Source organism: Pollachius pollachius (assembly GCF_949987615.1).
Source record: "Pollachius pollachius genome assembly, chromosome: 7".
Classification (NCBI taxonomy): domain Eukaryota; kingdom Metazoa; phylum Chordata; class Actinopteri; order Gadiformes; family Gadidae; genus Pollachius; species Pollachius pollachius.
Window position 1 is genome coordinate 8,412,305 of NC_136940.1, and position 22,271 is coordinate 8,434,575.

Sequence of the window (22,271 nt, forward strand, 5' to 3'; positions counted from 1 at the left end):
ACACCGCTCCCTGCCAGGGTTAGACGTAATGGTTCGGCCCTGCCAACACACCATGGAGACGAAAGGGCTCTTGGTTTGAATATCAGTAACAATGCATGTCAAACATGATGTCATAGCCATTGTTGCTTTGACAGGCTCTGTGTTCCCAAGCCGAAGCATAAATGATCCATTAACTGAAATAATAAATATAGCAACATGACAAATATATATTGTCCAAATATATAAATATGTGAATATTAGTTAAATATTGTATTGTTTCACATGCCACACAAGATTGTGTATAAGCTGTAAATAATTTCAGTTAAATACAAAAAATCTATTGAAGGCTTCTAAGAGAAAGAGGGAAATTCCATTTCAGTTTAACAAACTGTGTTATTGTCCTATATCTTCTCTTCTCCTCTCATTGTTTCAGACATTTCTGTGTTTTTTTTTAATGAAAAGCATCATAAATATATTTTAGAATCAAACAAAAGCAAAAATCAAGTCCTGTAGGCCTGTCATTGCATTGGACATTATTTCGTACCAATCAACTCACTGTGGTCAGATTCAACTTGGAAACTTGATTTTATTTTTTTGGAGTTCATTACATAATTCAACTCACCAATGTCAATGTTTAATCCATGAATCCCAAAAAGTGAACCCCGACGCGTTAGGGGGCAGAGTTGTAAATCCAGTACACCATGGCGTCGCTGCAGTTCATCCTGTGCTACAATATTTAGCGCGCATGCGCACCTACCTCTTCCTTTTTCCAGTGCAGCGGAGTCCAAACCCCAGTCTTTGGCTCCGGGCTCCTGTATAAGGAGACAGAAAGACTGCTATAATGGTTTGTAATCACTGCCAATATGTAATTGAATAAACGTGTTAGACCACCGATCTGTCATTTGTCGATGCAGATGTTGAAAAATCGTTTTCTGAAGTTAGGATGAAGTTAGATTTTACCCCTGGTATGGCTCACCGGGCTAGGCTTAAACGTGGCCTAACGTGCAGCCACCTAGTGCCTATCATATCCGGATCACTGGCAACAATCGGCCTTGCATTATATGCAAAGTACGTGTTAAACATCAGTCGTTAACGAAGCACCGTTCATTTCATTCATGTGATTCTTCCGCTTAATGTGTCTTAGCTAATATGCTAACGAGAGTCCAATGATCGCTAATGGTTAGCAAGGTGCCCTGCGAGTCTTGACAGCCCAGTAGGAAGATAGCTACTGTCTACACAATGTTTATATTTACTGACGCGGTGTTCGCTCCATAGGGTTTTGTTAAAGTGGTGAAGAATAAGGCCTACTTCAAGAGGTACCAGGTCAAGTTCAGGAGGAGGAGAGGTACGTGAGCTCCTTAAAGGCTTATTATTAACATGTATCATGTCTGACAAGTTGGGGCTTGACATGCTGTTTTGTGTTTCTTTTACTAGAGGGAAAAACCGACTTCTTTGCCCGCAAGCGCCTGGTCATCCAGGACAAGAACAAGTACAACACGCCTAAGTACAGGATGATTGTGCGCTTCTCCAACAGGGACATCGTATGCCAGGTGAGCTCAGGTCCAACTATTCTAATGCTCCATCACTCTGCGATCCCACCACTGAGTCTTGTTTTTTTTCTGTCTGTTCCTCCTAGATCGCCTATGCCAAAATCGAGGGTGACATGATTGTGTGCGCTGCCTACTCCCATGAGCTGCCCAAGTATGGCATCACCGTTGGTCTGACGAACTACGCCGCTGCCTACTGCACGGGTCTGCTCGTTGCTCGCAGGGTGAGGCCAGCTGCGAACCCCTGTGTTGGGCCTTCAAACAGGGTTCTCTCAATTGAATGGAGGATGGCTCTCTGGGCTCACATTACGTTATCGACTTGTCTAGAAGGGGGGCTAGTATGTACCTTGTGGCAACCTAACTTTGATTCTTGGCTGCGGGCCTATGCTCCAAGTCTTTTCCCTCTTTCAAACTACTTTGTCAGTTCTTCACCGCCCTGTTGACGAAGAAAGGTCTTACTTCAAAGGGTCCCTTTATTCAGGGGCGATAACCTTAAATTCCGTGGTGTATATTGGGCCGTTAAAGGTGGGAGGTTTGAATTTTGTCGTGGAAGTACTCTGCGATCACCCAACGGTGTTATCAGTCATATTGGGGTCTGAGTTAATGAACTGCCAACCACACAGATTTAGTGTTCAAGTTTTTTTTTGCTCATGCGTGGCTGTTTCTTTCCCTCCAGCTGCTCCACAAATTCGGTCTGGACAAGGTCTACGAGGGCCAGGTTGAGGTGACCGGGGATGAGTTCAATGTGGAGAGCGTAGACGGTCAGCCAGGTGCCTTCACCTGCTATCTGGACGCTGGCCTGGCTCGCACCACCACCGGAAACAAGGTGTTCGGCGCCCTCAAGGGGGCGGTGGATGGAGGTCTTTCCATCCCTCACAGGTGAGCTGTGGCGCTTGGGTGTGATGGGGTCGATCCTAAAGTTTGACCATGGTTCTCAACTGATGCAGAGATCCTGACTTTAAATGTGCCACTTGATCCCCAACCCGGGAATCAAAGTGCTACAATTCAGATTAAATAAACCCAGGGATCTATTTTTTTTCAATTGGCTCTTCCCCAATAGCTTGTGCACTGGTTATTCTGTATCGGTAAATGCAGTGATGTTGTTTTTTGTTTGCCCAAAGGCTCCGCTAACTAGCAATGATTCATATTCATCTTTGTTGCATTTGAAATACTTTGCTGTGGTGGCGAAGTTGAAAAAGCTAGATTCTCTAGGTTTCCGCTGCTGGTTAGAGTTACCCTAACGAAGTTTTGAGTATTAACCGAGAGTAGAAATGGACTTTAATCGTGACAACAGGATGTATAAATGACCCATTGTCACAAAGCGTTTGGGTAAACAATTGGCCTCAAGTTGCCCTTGCTAGATGAAAGGTATATGTGCTCCTAGTGTTAACCGGAACCAAACACATGGCCAATTAGAAATAGGAAACACCTGGTAGAACTATTAGTGGTAGTGGTAGTGCCACTAGGTGTTGGATGAACTACAAACACCTGGTGTTGTCTTGACCTTCTGCGGCATGTGACTGATCAGAGTACCGTTCTATCCCACAGCACCAAGCGTTTCCCTGGCTACGATGTGGAGAGCAAGGAGTTCAATGCTGATGTTCATCGCAAACACATCATGGGTGTCAACGTGTCTGAGTACATGAGCTACCTGATCGAGGAGGACGAGGACGCCTACAAGAAGCAGTTCTCCCGCTTTATCAAGAACGGTGTCAGCCCCGACATGGTAGGAGAACCCTATACTGTGTTTGGTTACTTCTGGTGGATGGCAGCGTGCCCCTCAATCTGGTCTGCAGCTGGTGGCGCTATTTGGAGTAACTTGGTTGGATAAGAAGGAATTGGGGCTTAGCATCATAGTGATTGCACGTACAGCTAGACAGGCTGTTATTGACAAGTGCCTTTGTGGTGGTTTTAATGGTATAAAGGGTTTTAAAAGTCTTGATGGTTTTTGGCAAATTGTGGAATGGATGGCTGTTAATGCAGTTATTCCCATGATGCTTTGATATCTTATGCCACTGCGCTTTTCACTCCATAGATTGTTCTGCCTGAATTTGCCTTGGACGCTGCTAAAATATATGTATTCTACTACTTTTATAAGATGGACTTAGCCTGGTCCTAGCAGACTCTCGTACATCATTTCATTTGCACAGTCTGAACCTACTCAATTGACAAGCGTTAACTCACTTGAAGGCGGGTGTCTGTTGAAGTTTAAAACTATTGGATCTGCCCAGTGCCACTCTGGATCTGCCATAACCAATCGCTAACGTTTGGGCGGGAATCACGTTGCGCGCAGGCTGTAAACAAACCAAGCAACGTGCGTGAAGATGTCCGTCAACGAGAGCTGTCTTTAACGTCATTGATCTCAGCCACTCCCTCAGTTCGCTGTTTGGACGCAGAAAATTTGTACGGAGAAAACCCACTAACATACTGCAGACCCAGAAGCAGTACTGAAGGGAACTTAATATTGCGCGGAAGTACTTAGGCGGGCGGAGCCAGGCTAAGATGGACCAGGACCAGATGTTGTTTTCAGTTGGGTGTTGTGCAAAGTTAATACCATGGAGTGACAATGGTTTCACCCATTATCCAATATTTTAAAGATTTTGTGTACTACTGCAGTTTCCGAGTAAATGGTATCTGTACATGAAAAGTTACCTACTAGTTGCATGCTGACGTCTTTCAGCAATGCGTTTCTAGGTTATTTGTGGCACACCAGTAGACCCTTTCTGACTGATTGGTAGTCACTAAGGTGGGACAGTGTGTTGCCAGAGTAACTGAAGAGCTGCCCAATCAGATGGACCAGACCCTCCAATCATGGCTGGTTCAACTGTGCTGCTTTCCCATCTTTATCTGAATGCATGTGAAACTGTTGCATACAAACCGAAAGTGTTCTCAGACGGATGTTTTGGTGTGATGCTCAGTGAGAAAATAACCCTTGGTCTATAATGAGTTATAGCCTCTGCATTATATTGGGTGCTGACAGGCACACAACCCTCTGCAAATGGATTACTTTTTACAAGACTTAATTTTAGAAATGTAGTGTACTTTATTTTTCAAATGACCGGTGGCATTTTAATGGTGTGACAATTTGATCTGATTGGATTTGACCTGAGATTTGCTTCTTTTATTTGTAGATTGAAGAGATGTACAAAAAGGCACACGCTACGATCCGTGAGAACCCCGTCCACGAAAAGAAGGCACCAAGGGAGGTCAAGAAGAAGAGGTAAGAACAATTACACTTGTCAATCAAACTGCCTTATATATTAGCCTGACATCACCAACCTACAAATGTAATTAGTCTGGAACCTCAGTTTGTCTTGGATTTCCAAGTGGGTGTGGTCAATGGGTGCAGAACGGTTGACGGGCAGACATCTGACAGAGCAGATGAAGGAAATAAAACCTTTTTTTTAAGTGTTTCTTTAGAAATATCACAGAAACTGATAGGAGTTTGTTGGGGAACTTTGTTGGCTGTACCCAGTTGTTTCTGGTGCCTAACCTAGTTTATGTGCTAGGTGGAACCGTGCTAAGCTGTCTCTTGCCCAGAGGAAAGACCGTGTGGCCCAGAAGAAGGCCAGCTTCCTCAGAGCTCAGCAACAGGAAGATGAATAAAGGATCTACCGTTCTAATGGACACATTTGTTCTAATAAATCAACCGAAAGAAAGACCTTGTCTGGTTTTTATTTGTGGATTTTTTTGTGGTTTATTGTAAAAAAACACACTAAGCAAAGTGAATGAAACACTTTGACTACTTTGTGATAGTGTCCCAGTTTTCATTTGCTATACTAGTACAATGGCGGTACTTTATTTGTGGTACTAGAATTGTATTAGTGTTCGGGAAAATATTTTGGCTCTGGAAGTTGATAGTGTTCCATATATTGACACTTGAGGGTGCTATTGGTCCTTACGGCTCAGCATCTGAGCAGACGTACAGATACTGATGAGAAATGAATTGTGAAAGACTTGGCAAGGCGCACGCAGCAACGTCTTCATTAAATACATTTTAACCATTTCAAGTCCATGGATGAAAGTTAAGAAATTCATTTAAGATTCCGTTTGTGGTATTGGTAAAAGCTGACCAACGCTTACATTTTAAGAATACGTGGACTCTGCATCCATCAGTACATGGTAAAGTGCTTGTAACCGGCCCAAAATCGACCTTATCTTGATGTGTCTGGAAGTGAGGGCTTTACTTTGAGTCATTGGTGTGCGAGATCGTCTTCCACAACAAAGTCTTAAGATTGTTCAGAATGAGCGAGTGTTCGATCTCCAGGAGTTCTGCGGCACCGCGCAGCGCTATGCAGGCATAGAGCTGCTTCTCCAGCGCCTCCCGGAGGTCGTCTGGCGCGCCACGCAGGATGTAGTCCTTCAGCACGTCGCACGCCTTCGCCAGGTTGGGCCGCGTCACCGCCGCGCTGCAGCGACCCTTGGAGAGGTCGCAGGACGTGCGGCAGTCGACGCCGTGGCGGCAGTCCCGGTCAGAGTCGCAGCGGCGCTCCTGCATGCCCTCCTTGAAGGCGAGCTCTGGGACGATGTGGCGCGCGTCAGTCACCCGCAGTTCGTGGCGGTCGTTGTAGCCGAAGCTGGCTGCGCTCACGTCGCACATGAAGAAGCTGCCGAAGGTGCCGTGAAAGAGGTCCTCAACCAGCTCCAGTAGGCCCATGGAGATCTTGGCCCTGCGGGGCCAGGAGGGGGTGAACCACTGGTCCATGCGGCGCCGCAGCCCAGCGGGCACCAAGGGCTCAAGCAGCCATGGCAGGCTGAGTCCGTAGAGCGGGGCGTGGGGCACCTTCTCCATCACGTACAGGTCCCCGCAGAAGCCCAGGAGCCGGGGGGCGTGCTCCCGCTCCTGCAGCACCGCCGCCAGAAGGAAGTGGTTGTGCTGCAGCAGGGCCCATACAGAGCGCGCCTCCGCTAGCGTGATGTGTCCATCCTTGTTGCTGTCGGCGACCGAGAGCAGCATGTCGGACAGTGCTGAGAGGTTGGCCTGATCTCCTAGTTTCATCTGGAGGGAAAGAAAACCCTGTATAAACCTCTTGGACGCGTGACTGTAGCATTTATTATTGAAGCACAGGCCCTGCAACCAGTCTGATAGTCTTTAATTGGTTTCCTACATCAACCTGCACTGCCCGGGCTATTAAGGAAATTGTGCAACCTTTGTATTAGTGCTGTCACTGTAATGAGTGAGCCATGTGTTTCCACACTACAAACTGACCTTCAGATGGCTGATGACCATCTCTTTGAACCTTTCCACGGAGGTGCCTCTGGTGGGCTGGTTGAAGGCTGCCCCTGGCTCCCTCCGGGCCTCCGCCGCCAGACCCAGGGCGTAGTGAGGGGACGTCTCCATCTGAAACCTGATGACCCCCTCAAGATCACCCCAGGTCCCAGAGTACACCTGGAGTACGGAAAATATGAGATGATGGTTTCCAGGTGTTGTGCTGGATGGTAGATATCATGATTCAGGTGTCATGATTCAAAATACGTTCGGATGCCTGTCTGATAAACAACTTCAATACACTTTGCTGATATACAACATAGTTATATTGCTATGTTGTATAAACAGGTCATACATGAGCAGGTAGGATTTTGGTGCCTTGCATAAGGATGCCTACTGGTAGGTTGCTGACCTTTGAATTTGAACCCAGACAATTCGAGTCAAGAATCAATATACTGTACTCTCGGATACTAGAGTGGATATATGCCTACATGTTTTGCATACAGCTGATTAAAGATCAGCACATGCTGTGATACTGTACCACAAAACAGTAATATACCCTACAACCAACACTAACACTAACACTAAATCCGGACATCAATGTAAGATCTTACCTGGCTGTTGGGCTTCGGTGAGAGGCACTTCCCCAAGTAAAGTGTCTCTTTTTGACACAGGCTGATGCACGCTGTGCCGTCGATCACCCCCTTGCTATATTTGTCACACTAAAATCAAAAGTAACATTAATAGTATCACTTTAGAAAAGTAAGTCAAGTGCAGGGAGAGCAGAATTCCAATGTAGGATCTGATTGATGATCAGGTACATTTCTGTCTATCAAAAATGGGCTAGTTGCCCTGGTTTGTGATTAGTACTTTTGCTTGAAGATTTATTTATTTCAGTAAAATATATGTATTCTATATGCACTTCACATAAGTTTTGTTTATACAGTGAAGCGGGATGTCGGATATTCCTGCTACATCCCCATGATACCGCCCCATGATACCGCAGTGGGTGTAGAGAATACTCACAAGAAAGGTTTTGCACTCCTGCCCACGACAGAGCTCTGTGTAGGAGGAGTACTCCACGTACACGATCCAGCTTCCCACAAACACCGCCAGCCAGGAGAAGAACAGGTACTGCATACGCAAGTAGGAAGTGCGAACCTAGCAGGAGGGAAAGACATGTGTTAGCTACCCCCCATGAAGATGCCTATTTGGCAGATCTGATTGTAATTCGGCATTACCATGAAAAATGAGGCTCTTTAATTGCTTTCATTCATAAAGAACATATTACTGCAGTTCTTTCATAAAAGACACTTGCAACAAATTACGAATAAGAAGCAGGTAGGGCTTAGGTCATCTTGCTCTAGCACGTCTACAGGAAGGCAACGGATATCAAGATCCTTTCGGCTGGGAATGGACATGGAATGAGCTGCAAACTATCCGCACGTTATAGTGGTGATATAAAGTGATGTTTATATAACCTTGTCTTGAGATGGTCTGAGTTACGGAAGAACATGGTATGGGCCTGCATCACTACCTCTGCTTGGTTCTCCCCCTTGTTTATCTTTCCTTTTTTTTGTCATTCCATTTACGTGTTGTATATGTTCTATCATGTGAACTCGTTTTCTTCTGTGTAACTATTTGTGCTGCTGTCTCCCCCTGGATAAGAGATCTTGTATCTCAATGGGATCTTCCTGGCTAAATATAGGATGAATATAAAATAAGATAAAATGTACCATGCTGTGATTAATTTGACACAGTCTGAAATGCTATACTATCTCGCATTTATATTTTAAATATTACATTGCTGATTTAAGCATCATGGTGTAGTTAAGTGATGGGAGAGAGAAGCGGTGTGTGTGTGTGTGTGTGTGTGTGTGTGTGTGTGTGTGTGTGTGTGTGTGTGTGTGTGTGTGTGTGTGTGTGTGTGTGTGTGTGTGTGTGCGCGCGCATTTAACTGTGTGTATGCATTTGTCTGTGTGCGTGAGAGAGAGACAGAGTAATGCATGTGTTGCTCTGGGCCTGTACTTCAGATATCCCTGCTGCCTACAGAGAGCTCTGTGTGGCCATGAATGATTTTTATTGAAGACATACTGAGAGGCAGCCTTTTAATAACCTTGAGACATGGAATAAATACATTTACAGAGTCAATAAATAACACTAGATTGATATAGTATATAGCCTATACGATAGGCTTCCATAGTATAGTGTTTTTTATTGCCCCTTCCAAACAAGTCACCCACAGTGGAAGATTCTCTAGCTTTTACTGTCACCTCCTGTTTACAAAACAAATCAATTCAGGGTCCCTTTTTATTTAAAACCTGACTCAGGTCAAATCGGAATATATATTAATTGTTATAGGTGAGGGACTTTCACTTAACATTCACTGACCACTATTATGAGACCAAACCCAGATCTTTCACCATTCTGGCTATTGACTTTTATTTTACGTTGGAGAATTTGAGGTTATTTAAAAAAAAGTCAACATTTCCGACAGTCACTCTAAATGTTACAGTGCTCTCCAGGCTCCTATGGCATCAGTCCAGACATACATTAGTGGAAGTAAGCACAGTGGGGAGGGAGAGTACTTTTCCATGTGGTAATGAGGCCTGCGGTTCTGAGTTGACAGTGATGAACTCCCTCATGTCTTCTCTGTCTCTCCATCCCCTCCTGCTCGCCTGCTCCGGTTTAAACCCTCGACGCTTGCATCCGTTTGCTACGAAACACTCTGCCTCTGCTAATGCTGTCTCTCTATCATCTTTATCCTGTCAGAACGCTAATGAACTCCTTTCATCTCCTCTGATCGACTATGGACCGAGTTTATGGGTATAGTCAAGTAATCAGACTCTGACACTCACACTCACAAGTCCCAAAAGGGGTCACATGACCACATTAAGACAGTCTCACCACCATGTAAAGGAAACCTTGAGACGATATAACATTATGAACATCTGCCTTTTAATATACTGTCACTCTGATATGAAGGATGCACACTTTACCCAACGAGCCAAACACCATTCATAATGCAGAAGCTCTGAGACATCTTCTTTCAGCCTAATGCCTTATAGTGAAACCCTCCTGTTGCAAGGCTTCTTGGGAAATTAAAAATTAATAAACACATGATGTCCTCCATCAACTGTAATTTAAAAAGTCTATGGGCTTATTGATTCTGAAATATAATAAGATTTGGGGTGCATCTTTAAAATATGATTGTATTTGGAATCTTACAATCCAAATGTTGTAAGATTGTTAGATTGTATTAGATTAGAGACAGACATTCTGTCTTCCTCGAATGTAATACTCTATCTTCTTCTATGTTTATGTAACTATGAAGTAAGTATGAATGTAACAACTTAAAGACATTTGGATTCTGTTTCTGTATTGATTACAGGCAATTGTGTATAAAAAGGTTTGTTGGATGCTTGGGAGAAGAGTCCTATTAGTCAGGCAAATGAGACTAAACCACATCATGTATATACTCAGGGGCAACTCTCACCGATTCATTTATTTACCAACCTGACCATACAAGCCACCAGTAGATATTACAGCAGCGGCCGCAAAATAATACGCCTTGCTTCCACCTCGTATTGATTATTTCTCCTCTGTAGGCCACATGCACTCAAACTCAAAAACATTTCCACATTTCCACAACAAGTAAAGCTGGCGATCCGATCGATACTGTGTCTTGTTTTCTTTTCCATCTGTCGGTCCAAACAGTTCCCTATTGGGAGCGAGAGGGCTTGACGCACACACACACACACATACACGCACACACACACGCATCCACACATGCACGCAAAAACACACACAAACACACACACACACACACACACGCGCACGCACACGCATCCACACATGCACGCAAAAACACACACACACACACACACACACACACACACACACACAGCTAATGAGGTCAGATCAATCAGGGCTGTTCACCTATTCAAGGGGGTAGAATACCTGAATGCACACAGTATCTAATTAGGGAGGAGGTTAATTAGTCATAGTACTAGTAGTAGTAGTAATAGTTCTCAAGGTATGAATATGCCTAGTCATTCAGTGCTTAAAATGAAATCCATATTCAATTTATCAGTATAATGTGTCTAAAAATGTATTAAGAGTCTGAGTGCTGGTTTAAGGGACTATGATACGAATTTATATTCATATCCAGTCTCATAAAGTATGAATGATGGATACCAGCCAGCCAGAGGGAATTAAGATAGTTGATTTTATTAGTGTGCATATTAATGTCATGCATTGTGTACACTGTAAATCAATAGAACTAAGATGTGGTGAGTTGTATTAGAACTTATAATTATAATACTTCTTACAACAGGTGTCCATGCAGGTATGCAGGTAATGCAGGCATGCCCAAAACCTGACCTTGTTACAAAGCATTGAGGGAGATGCCGTGCTGATCAGCAACAGTATTGACACTTGTGCTTGGAAGCCTACATACCTCTCATTCATTATGCATGTGTAAATACCTTTTAGGCAAAACAACTCTCTATGGCTCTAGCCCCATATATGTCTCTATCGATATAGAGATCTATTTCATAGTGCTCTATCCCCTAGAACTCTATCATCATAGAGCTCTGAGTCATCTCGGAGCTCTCTATCACTGCACATATTTCGATCACCACATAACTTTGTATTTAAAAGACTCCATCACGACAGAACTCTTAAACACCATGGACCGCTCTTTCATCATAGAGCTCTATCACCCAGAAGTCTCTATCCCTATAGAGCTATCTGTCGCCATTGAGCTGTCCCATTTACCTCTACACCATACAATTACATCGCCAGTGAAATCCATCACCAAAGAGCTCTCTTTTACCATTGTGCTCTATCACCATCGAGCTCTCTATCACCATAGCACTCCTTGAGCTATCTATTACCATATGACTCTATTACCATATAACTTTATCACCATATAACTCCTAGAGGTATCTATCACCATATAACTATATCCCCATAGAGTACTCTATCTATGACTCTTTCTATGACTCTCATATCAGCATAGAACTCTCTATTAACATACTCCCATATCAACAGCTGCATGTGAAAGCATCTCTCTCTCTCTCTCTCTCTCTCTCTCTCTCTCTCTCTCTCTCTCTCTCATTAGATGTTCTCTCTCCCCTTCTACCTTTATCTTCTACTAGATGCTCACATTCTATGCTCTAACCTCCATTTCCATCTCCATTTCGTCTCCTCATTCCTCTCCTAGCTGACAGTGATTCACTACCTTGATGTCAAGTCCTGCCTTTACGCCCCCCCCTCCTCCCTCCTCTCTGAACAAGAAGGAGGGAGGAGGTGTCCACTATCTGCACATACCAGGGGCACAGACGTTTGCCCATGTGACTCATCATAGGTTTGCAGGCACACACACAGACACACACACACACACACACGCACACACGCACACACACACACACACACACACACACACACACACACACACACACACACACACACACACACACACACACACACACACACACACACACAGACTCTCACTATCTCCCTCTCACTACAGCAGTTAACTATGTGAGGCAGATCAAACAACACATGCAATGAATCCTAGATACATGTCATCAGGGAGCAGGTAGGGGGATCTATTCATCTCTCTCAAAGAAGCGGGCAGGTAGGCGGAGGACATTAGGACCCCGATGTTTTTGTCTCAGAGTCAAACAGCCCAAACCACTCGACTACCCTGCCTAGAAGGAGCAGCGGCTGGCCAGCTGTTCTTACAGAACAGCTGGCTCAACCTCCTCCCACTACTGGTTCCCAAGGCAACAGACACTAACAACATAGGATAGATTCAACAAATACCAAACAGAAGACTGAAGCCATGAGACACAGAGATAACAGTGAATATCAGCACACCATGAAAATAATAGAATATAATAGAACTGAATAGAATAGAACTGTTACATTCTAGTTTGTAGCATTTATTCATCCTGCTCTCATTCCCACCAATTCTCAATTCATCTGTAATAAACATGGATCCAATAAAAAACGTCTTGATTGATATTTGAATAAAGATAATTGTATAGATCATAATCAGAGGCAAAGGGGATGTGTTGATTAGGTTAAAATGTGTGTGCAGTATATTTGAGTTTAATCTGATCTGATCTGCTGCAGGAATTCCGTGGGACTAGATGAAGTTCAGTGGATGAGTCGATGAGTAATGTCTCTAGCTGCATGTTTTTGTGTGTATGTATAAATGTGTGCATGCCTGTGTGTTTCCAGGATAGTGATCAGCAGGAAGCTCTGTGTGTGCGTTTGATTGGGTCTGGTTCCGGCTACGGCCATGTCGCCTGGCATGCTTGTCATGCTTGTCATTCCTCTGGCCTCGCAGAGTCTTATATTCTTGAGGAGACTCTCTCTCTCTCTCTCTCTCTCTCTCTCTCTCTCTCTCTCTCTCTCTCTCTCTCTCTCTCTCTCTCTCTCTCTCTCTATCCTTCTCTCTCTCTCTCATTTCTCTTACTCTCTCTCATATCTTTTCCCCTCTCTCTTTCCCGCTCATCTCTGTCATCTTTTGCTTATTACTCTCTCATTTTAATGCAATAAGATTGAATTTAGTAGTTGGAGGTTATATGTTCACTATATAATACTTAAATGATCTGTTTGATTATTCGCCAAACAGTAATGAAACTTTTACAATAGCGGATACCGGTTGTAGACGTGGTTGCCACAGCAACAAGCCGCAGCAATGTCTCACCTCCTCGCGCACCGTCCATCCCGTCTCCCCAACATCCTGCCGTCCCATCATTTGCCCAAACATACACATCAATGACCTGGTGACTCACCATGTTTTGTTCCTGACGCAGAATGGACATCAAATAACTATTTCATAAAATGTATTTATCCCAAATCCAGTTTTGCCGGCCATCAGAGATGTGAACACAGACACACAAACATCCCAATAAAATCCTAATATGTTTCAATGTCGTCCTGAAGGAGCGACATGAGGAGCCCCCGTTGCTTACCTGGATATACAGAGGCTTCCTCAAACACCCCCATAGAAACAGACTTCTCGCCATGTCAAACACCGCACATCTCCCAGCAGCTACCGAGGAGAGGAGAACCTACAGTCCATCACTTCTGTGCCCACGCAACCGTTTAAGAAATAGTCTTCACTGTGTCAGACGCTGGTGAAATCCTCAATATGAACCACCAGGTCTCGTTGTTCGCTGGTGGTGTGGATGCAAGCATCCTACATGTAGCCGCCGTGCTCTCTACGGACTGCAGGCGGCGCTGTAGCACAGGGGACTGCGGTAAAGTTAGCTTTCTATTGGACAGCCTGATCCCTCACTCTCCAGTTGGTGATTATTATGAACATATGGTTGTCTGACACCCGCACGGGCAACTGGCTAGTCTGGCTTTAACTTTACGTTTTAATCAAATGTTTGAATGAGCTGTTATTTTCTGTTTCAGGTTCTTGCAGAAAGGTATCCTGACCCCACTCCACTCTTAAATAAATCGGGATAATCCGACTATCTCCGTGAGCACTGGCTGAGGAAATGCTTTTGTGTTATCTGTACTGCATTAAAGTAGTGGTGTGCTGTGCTATGCTATGACCTTGTTCCCTACCTCTTTAACACCCTCCCTGTTCCCTAGCTCCTGTCCCCTACCCCCCTGTGCACTCTAACCAAGCTGTCGCAGAGCACCACTGCTGTCCAGTTTAGACACACACATGTACAAACACACGCACACACACACGCACACACACACACACACACACACGCAAATGCATAGAAACAAAGACAGTCGCCTGCCTGACACACCCTCATATACACGTGTTTGTGTGTGTGTGTGTGTGTGTGTGTGTGTGTGTGTGTGTGTGTGTGTGTGCGTGTGTGCGTGCGTGTGTCTGTGTGGGTGAGTGGGGTGAGTAGTGCTGTAGATCAGGACTGACAGGAGTTAGCTGTCTCCAAGGTCTGTCGGTCTATCTTTCTCTCTGTCTGCCTGCCAGCTTACCTGTCTATGTAGAAGTCATCTGTCTTTCTGACTTCTTGTCTACCTGCATATCTGTTTGTGTCTGTCTGTTTGTCTGTCCCTCGTTCTGCATCAATATTATATTTGACATGTATTTATCCTGTTGGTGGGTGGTGGTATTGCAGGAAAATCCCAGACTGTAACTGAATGTGACCTTACTGTATGTAGAAGAACATAAGGGAATTGATTCACATCATAAAGAAAGGCTTGGTCTCAGCGCGTGTGAATGTTTATGGTCTTGTTGTTTATGGTTTGCATACAGTCATTCTCCTCAAAACACCTCATCCACAAAAAAACGTGGTCCTCACACACATCCTCCTGAAAGAACACCCCCCCCCCCCCCCCCCCCCCTTCTGAGACGGCGTGGCATCTCTTCCTGAATGGTGAATAAAAACACTGTGTCTCCCTTTACATCAACCATGTCCTTGTGCTCAGCACACTCTGCTTGAGCTATTCTAGTCTGTGAACGTGTGACTTTCTTAAAAACTGAATAATTTGTTAAAACAATAAGCTGTATTGTTTTTTTTATGTCGTGTTTTTGTGTAGCCTTTTTGCTATCCATCATTCCTTTTGGCTGTGGTCAAAGCCAAACAGAATGTGAGGCAACAAATACACAATACACATACATTACACAAATATACAAGCATCTTTCTGGCCCATGGTGCTATTAAAGCTTTATTTGTCTTCAGACCTCCCCACCACACAGCTCCTCCTTTCATGAGTGTTTATCCTGATCACACCGAGCTATCAACTGTGTGACTCAGCTCACGAAACTAGCAGAGAACCCTGCCTCCGTGGACTCTACTGCCCCGTGGATACAAATAAATACACATGATGTACCGTAACTACAGTCTCGGACATTGAGCAAAGAGTATTAGGTCAACATTTTCAAATGTACGTTCTTTGAGAACGAAGAAGAAATGAGAAGTCCATATACTACCATAATGCACACTAAAGCCACAGTGGTGGTGCTCCCCACAGAAACCCCCAGCTCCTTGTAGGACGTTCTCTTCCTCTCTAACCGCTGTCAAATGCTCGAGGCCCCAGGGCTGCGTGAGGCCTGTCACATGACGGCTGGGATCCTAGTGGCTGTACTGAAGCCTGGCTGTGTTCCGTCTCCCAGCCCCGTGTCCTGGACCCATAAAAGCCCAGCGAGACACAGAGCATAGCCTACCATCAACACAAACACACATACACACATACACACACACACACAGACAGAAAAAAAACACACATCTCTACAGAGCTAGCACAGAAGTCTTTTAAAACCTCTCCACCAAACGCTCTTTTAACACCTTTACTCTATACTCTACTTCTCTACTCTTGAAGATCCACCACCGGGTGTTGCTTTTGCCCTGTGGACCGCTTGGCTCTTGTCTGCCAGGGCGGGTGCGCTCGCATCAGGGGGTCGTAAGTTGTGGGTCGGTCGTCTGGCAACGCATCCAGCCGGGGAGATGAGCAGCAAGGGTCGTCTGGGGGACCTGACGGATCGGGAGCAGGATCAGCTGAAGATGCGGCGGGACAGCGACACCAAGGCGGCCGAGCTGGTGAAGATGGAGAAGATGCTGCAGCAGACCAAGGGCATGTTTGAGAAGAAGGCGGAAAGCAGCTCGGACACCAAGAACTACGAGGAGAACATGGGTCTGTACCTCCACTCATACGCCCTGGGTTTATAGTGTTATAGTGCGAGAACATGGGTATTTCCCTCCACTCAAACACCCTGGGTCCTGGGTTTTTATTGTTAACTTGTTGTACATGAACTTGGGTTCACACTCAGGTAACAGTTGTTATAGTCTGTACCTGTACCATTATTGTTAAAGTATTTATCATATTAGAACATGAGTTCTAACATGATAAACCCCCAGGGAGACCTCAATTATCATCCCATCTCATGTCTGTCATCTCATGTCACTAATCTCATGGCTATGTTCTGATCACATGTCTCATCATCGCAGAGGACCTGGAAGAGCGCGTGCGGTCCAGCCGGCGCTTCCGGCGTAACTCACTGCACCACACGCAGATGCTGGAGAGCGAGATGAAGACGGTGAAGGTGGAGCTGGTGGGCACGCTGGACCACCTGCAGGAGCTGCGCAACGTGCTGCGACGCTCCCAGCAGAAGGCCGAGGAGCGCAAGGTGGCCATGGAGAAGCTGGCAGCGGGGCTCAGGTGAACCGCGCGTTCCCCCCGCCGACTTCCTCCTCCTCCGATGTCCGTGTTTTATATTTACTCTTCGAGTACGCGCTTCGTTCCGGCAGGACGTTGTTGTCACGTCGGACACGATATATCGCATCTCCTCCCCTGGTCCCCCTGGGTTCCCCCATCACCCTTCACCATGGGCACGTCGCCACACCCGGAGCAGCAAGACAGCGTAAAAACAAAGAGACGCACTGTATGTTGTTCCCCAGCGTGCTATAAATACCCCCTCCGTGATGCGGCTCCAGGCTGGCTTGTTGCGTTTGTTATGATGCATTTTTTTTTCATTTGGCTTTGACTCTTAAGTCTTGTGTGGTGGACTGTTTAAAGTGCTTGTGTAACTACCAGATTCATTGGAATAGGTTTGGTTAGCGTTATTTTTAAAATTGTATTATGTAAGGTTCATTGACCAGTGATTGTCTCTTTGGATAACGTTCCCCAACGGTGTATTACAAAGCACAGGTAAAGGTTGGGTTTGTTGCAAATTGTGTTGTCGATGGTTGATGATTGATTCGTAAACTTTCAGTTGGGAACGATCTCCCCAGCCCCTGTTAGCAAACTGAATGATGGTATACTAGTAAATTAACTTAAATAATAAACATACATAAATGAGTAACAAACAAGAATTCGGTGATCATTTTTATGTTTTTATAAATAAGTACAAATTTGTCAAGTAGGCCATGCAAATTTTTTCAGACATTATATTCGAAACATTTCAAACTTTTCTTACTATTGGTCCATTATTCAATCTTCCTTTGCTCTGTCACCCTCTCTCTACCTCTTTTTCATTCTCTGTCCATCTTTCTCTATCTCTCTCCCTCACACAAGCATACTACTGCACACTGTATGCAACTGCACTACACAGATACCGACCGAGACACTTTATATATATATAACTGTACCTAGATATTTATATATATATATATATATATATATATATATATATATATATATATATATATTTTATTGTATACTCTTTTATCTTCCTATACTATTTATATATTTCTTTAGCATTGTTATGGAGAGTTTGGGATACAAAAATGACATTGCCAGCTATGACTGCTTTGCCTGTTGCGCATGTTGTGCATTTGACAAATGAAAGAACTTGAACTTCTCTCTCTAAGCCAGCGGTGAGTCAGCAGTCAGCTGAAACTGTGATTCTCCTACCCGGGGGGTTGGATGAGGACGAGCGTGACTGCTCCTTGTTTAGATCCGCTGGTCTCACAGACGGTCACATGCTGTGCTGATCACTAGCGGGAACTTTACTAGTTTACTCCATGCTTGCTCGTTAAAAAATACCCTTGGAACATTGATGCCTTGGTGAGGGATGTCAAAGTTCACGTTTCTGTTCATTGAATGTATCATTGTCTTGGTTCTTTGCTCCCTAATGGCATGTACCTGTGCATGCTGTACGATCCTATGGAGAAAGCCTGCAAAAAAATGTAATTTTAAATGTGTAATCTGTCAAGGTGAGTTTGTCTTCTTAATCCGTAAACCTGTCTGAACAGCTACAGGGTTGATGATAGAAATTTGGTTTCAACTGTCAACAGATGACAAATATAATGTACAGGGTTTGCTATTGGCTTGAAGGCCTACTCCAGATATGTGTCCCTCCGATACACTTAAACGTATCGGAGGGACTTGGATGCTTAAAAGCATCAAAATCACAATACAATTAAACTCCCTATTAGACTATTCTTTCTGCAGCATCAAATTAGGCCTACTTATATTAAACCAGAGCTTAAATATTGTACTTAGGTACATTTGTGGCAGCGATCTCTGCCACATGCCACCTAGGTGGCTTAACAAGGCTCCTCCAACACCAGGACACAGGTTGTAGATGTTGAAACCGGTTTATTGCAGAGTTTGGAGTAATATGATACACTGAGCAGGTGTCCACGCTTCCATGTCAGAGATCTCGTGAGTGTTTGGTTTAACCTGTGCGCACACAGCTCCCCCGGCCCAAGAGTCTAATCAGTCTGAATCGGGCCGGGCGAGGCTGCTTAAACAAGCCATAACAACACACACATGTTTCTCTATCCATCTATCCATCTATCTATACTTTTCTCTATCTATCTAAGTATATAATACTGAGGTACTATCAACACTGGTGCAACATAGTCCTGAAGAGGGCGCTGGAGGCTCAAAAGATACCTTCAGCTATTAGGTAGACAACTCCAAACGATTTCCTAATGCTTGAGTCTTGACGACTTCAACCTGAGCCGCTTCAGCTTCGTTTATGGGGAAGTTGACTGTTGATGATAAATGAGACCCTTCAGACTTCATAGACAATGATGTTTGTTATATCTACTTACAGACAAATATGCATATACAGAAATTTACTTTTGAGCATCTTGTTGACTGGTCGACAGGTGGTGCAATGAGGATCAAGGAAAACATCTGGAAATTTAGCAGAAAGAGAGAGGCAAATTGCCATAGACAGACTTTTGGAATACAGCCAAATATTACCATCTGCTAAAGTGTCTCCCTGTAATGATCCTAAGGTTTAACACATTTTTGCTTTTGAATCAACATGGATGGATGGGGTTATCTTTTTACTGCAGGGGTGGAGGCAGTGTGTGGGGTGAATTTAGAACGCATTCATTTTCCAACATCTCATTGAGATAAAGTTATCAGTTTACAGCGGGGATGCCTCAAGGTGGAATACAGACGTGGGGATGGAACCCAGGGCCTGCCTAGCCATTACCTTATCCTACCTCTGCTCCCACCTTGATTATCTGCATATGTCCTCATGAGGTCTGAGAAGTGAACTTAAAGACCTTTATATCCCGAGGGCCACAAGGTGTGTTCCATTTTCGTGTATGGAACAGCCAGTAACCTGTCGAAACCGGTTAGCCACAATTATTTACATCCAGTCCTACAAGAACCAACACCTATCCTTTAGAAGTGGTTCTCAATTGGTTGTTTTCCATTCTCCAGATTTATTACTGTTCTCTCTTTGTGTGACTTCTGGGTCTGTAGCAACGCATCCCTACTTAATATTTGTATATAAATGTATACATATTGCAAACAGCTTATTTTAGCTTTAAACTTGTTTACTGCCTTTCCTAATACTTTGAATCTCACATATATTTTTTAAAAGCACATGTTTTAGCAATGGGTAGTTTATGAAATGTTGCGTTTTCCATGAGTCTGTCGAAGGAACCCACATGGGCAGAGCATGTAGGCCTTTGGTGCATTACACTGGTCTACCAGAGACTTAAATCTGTTCCTAGGCCCATCTCTTACACAACTATGGTTGCTCGGTGTGTGGTGCACGATATAGCATGACAGACGCTCTTGTTGACAGTTTTTAATCTATTTAAAGCCCAATAAACTGGAATCACAACAACCAATGTGAGAAAAACACCCTCCTACCGTTGTTTTTTAATTCTATTTTAGTTTCATAATTTCAGTGTGTCTCAGGCTTATTTAAATATTTGTTTACGACACAGAGCATGTCGGGCATTGTTACTTTATTAGTAGCCTCGATTCCCAGTCTCTCTTGGGACAATGGTTGGCTGTGCTTGGCTTGCCCACAAGATAGCCTGGAGGAAGACCCAACAAACTGGGGCCAATCACAAGCATGGCCACCTGTGATTAGGTGGATGAGTCTCGACAGAAGTCAGAGACTCATCCACAGTTGGACAGGTTGGACAGGCAACGGCTAAATTGCTGGCTGCAACCATGAATCTTTCTGGGAACATGGCTGCTCGAAGGAAGCTGGGCATACTATGGCTCATTGCTGAACACAAAGAATGTATGCCGCAGCAATTTATGCTTCTTTTGGAAACATACGAAGAAGAGAGGAAAACACTGGCTAGCTAATATCATCTGTAAAATCAAAGCTTTGTTCCGCATATTGCTATCATCAAGAGAAAATAAAATTATACATATTGCATAATAATTATCTTATCAAATTCTCATTAACGATGGAGGCTGCCATGTTTGATCTTGTTCCTGACATAAGATCATGATGAGTCGGAGCTCTGATAGGATACCTGGTAGGATAGCATAGATTAAGGCTAGCTGCATTGGGCTAGCATGAGGCTAGCTGCATTGGGACAGCAGGAGGCTAGTTGTGTTGGGCTAGAATGAGGCTAGTTACATTCGGCTAGCACTATGGGTCTGTCTGGCAAACGTCCACATGCACCAGTGAGATACCTAATTTTAGCACATTCAACTGTAAACCTCAGCACAATAGAAGCCTGGTTTGAGTGGAGTTTGTTTGTGTACACCCATGGGTGTGGTCCAGCTGTGAGACCGCACCCTGAGCACGTCGTTCTCGTCTCAGTTCTCAAAGTTTGCATGTATTTGTCTGGCCATTTGCTATATAGAGCCGAATGCAAGAGAACCATGAGATGAAATAATCACCAAATAACAATGACACCAGAATAGTCAAATAGGGCAAAAGCCCAAATTAAGAAAGACTGCTGCGAAACAACCCAAAATATTCCCTGTTTTTAGCTTTATATGACCAGTATAATTGTATCTAAACCAAGGATTGATGGTGGTTCGTCATATAACAGATGGGTTCACTATGAATCTTACGGGATAAAGTGTAGGCCTACATCTCATTCTGAGGCCTGGCTTCTCTTTTGGTTTGGATTTCGAAACAGATGTTTTCCATGACAAAAACCAACATGACTTCACATTCCATTGTGATCCAGTGTGATTTGATGGTGTCTTCTGCAGGGAGATGAATCCACTCGTGAGGTATCTGGGTGTCCAAGTGCTTGTGGATCTTTGCTGATTGGACATTACATTATGTTTTATAAGTTGGGTGTTGTCCTCCTTACCTGTTTGTACAGGTATGAAAACTAAAGGAGAGTCTCCTAGTGTGTGTTTAATTGTATGCGTAATTGTATGTGTGTATGTGAGTGAGTGAGTGAGTGAGTGAGTGAGTGAGTGAGTGAGTGAGTGAGTGAGTGAGTGAGTGAGTGTGTGTGTGTGTCAGGTTCGTCAGAGAACAAGCCGTATTATTCACTGTGTACGCCATTGCAGGGCACGCTACATTTGAGCCTCCATAATACTGAACCTGGATTGGTGTAGAATGTTGGTGTATTTTAGCGTCTTTCTGTGTTCACATTTCTAGTCTAGGAACAGGCCAGTGCCTCTCACACTGATACAAGGAGTTATTTCCAACATTCCGCCATTTGTTATGTCTCAACAAGGATGAACCAACCTGGTCGTCTGGGACATAGCCAGGGCCATATACCATATCAAGGGTGATAGTGCTTCTGCTCTCTTGTTATTCACGTTTTCTTTAATATAAAACTCGCCCCAACCCTTTGGTTCGGTGAGAAGAGGGATCGCCAGCCAAGGAACACGTCTCGAAACTG

At 44.3% G+C, this 22,271-nt stretch overlaps 2 protein-coding genes across 2 annotated transcripts; one reads left to right on the forward strand and one right to left on the reverse strand.

Moving 5' to 3' along the window:
• Positions 1-743: 743 nt before the first annotated feature.
• Positions 744-5,185, forward strand: rpl5b (ribosomal protein L5b). The gene is made up of 8 exons (XM_079740504.1): positions 744-823; positions 1,255-1,324; positions 1,414-1,529; positions 1,616-1,750; positions 2,203-2,405; positions 3,075-3,252; positions 4,658-4,746; positions 5,036-5,185. Exons 1-8 carry the CDS (start codon positions 821-823, stop codon positions 5,130-5,132), a joined length of 891 nt encoding a protein of 296 aa, XP_079596630.1. The 5' UTR covers positions 744-820; the 3' UTR covers positions 5,133-5,185.
• A 524-nt stretch (positions 5,186-5,709) lies between these two features.
• Positions 5,710-7,890, reverse strand: dipk1ab (divergent protein kinase domain 1Ab; the record flags this gene model as incomplete). The annotated part of the gene is made up of 4 exons (XM_079739187.1): positions 7,762-7,890; positions 7,350-7,457; positions 6,736-6,915; positions 5,710-6,525 (listed from the first exon to the last, which is right to left on the reverse strand). Exons 1-4 carry the CDS (start codon positions 7,873-7,875, stop codon positions 5,710-5,712), a joined length of 1,218 nt encoding a protein of 405 aa, XP_079595313.1. The 5' UTR covers positions 7,876-7,890.
• Positions 7,891-22,271: the final 14,381 nt, after the last annotated feature.

Excerpts from the sequence above, each read along its gene's own strand:
- rpl5b (XM_079740504.1), top strand. Across the intron at positions 1,751-2,202 it reads GTCTGCTCGTTGCTCGCAGG|CTGCTCCACAAATTCGGTCT; the intron begins GTGAGGCCAGCT and ends CTTTCCCTCCAG. Across the intron at positions 4,747-5,035 it reads AGGGAGGTCAAGAAGAAGAG|GTGGAACCGTGCTAAGCTGT; the intron begins GTAAGAACAATT and ends TTTATGTGCTAG.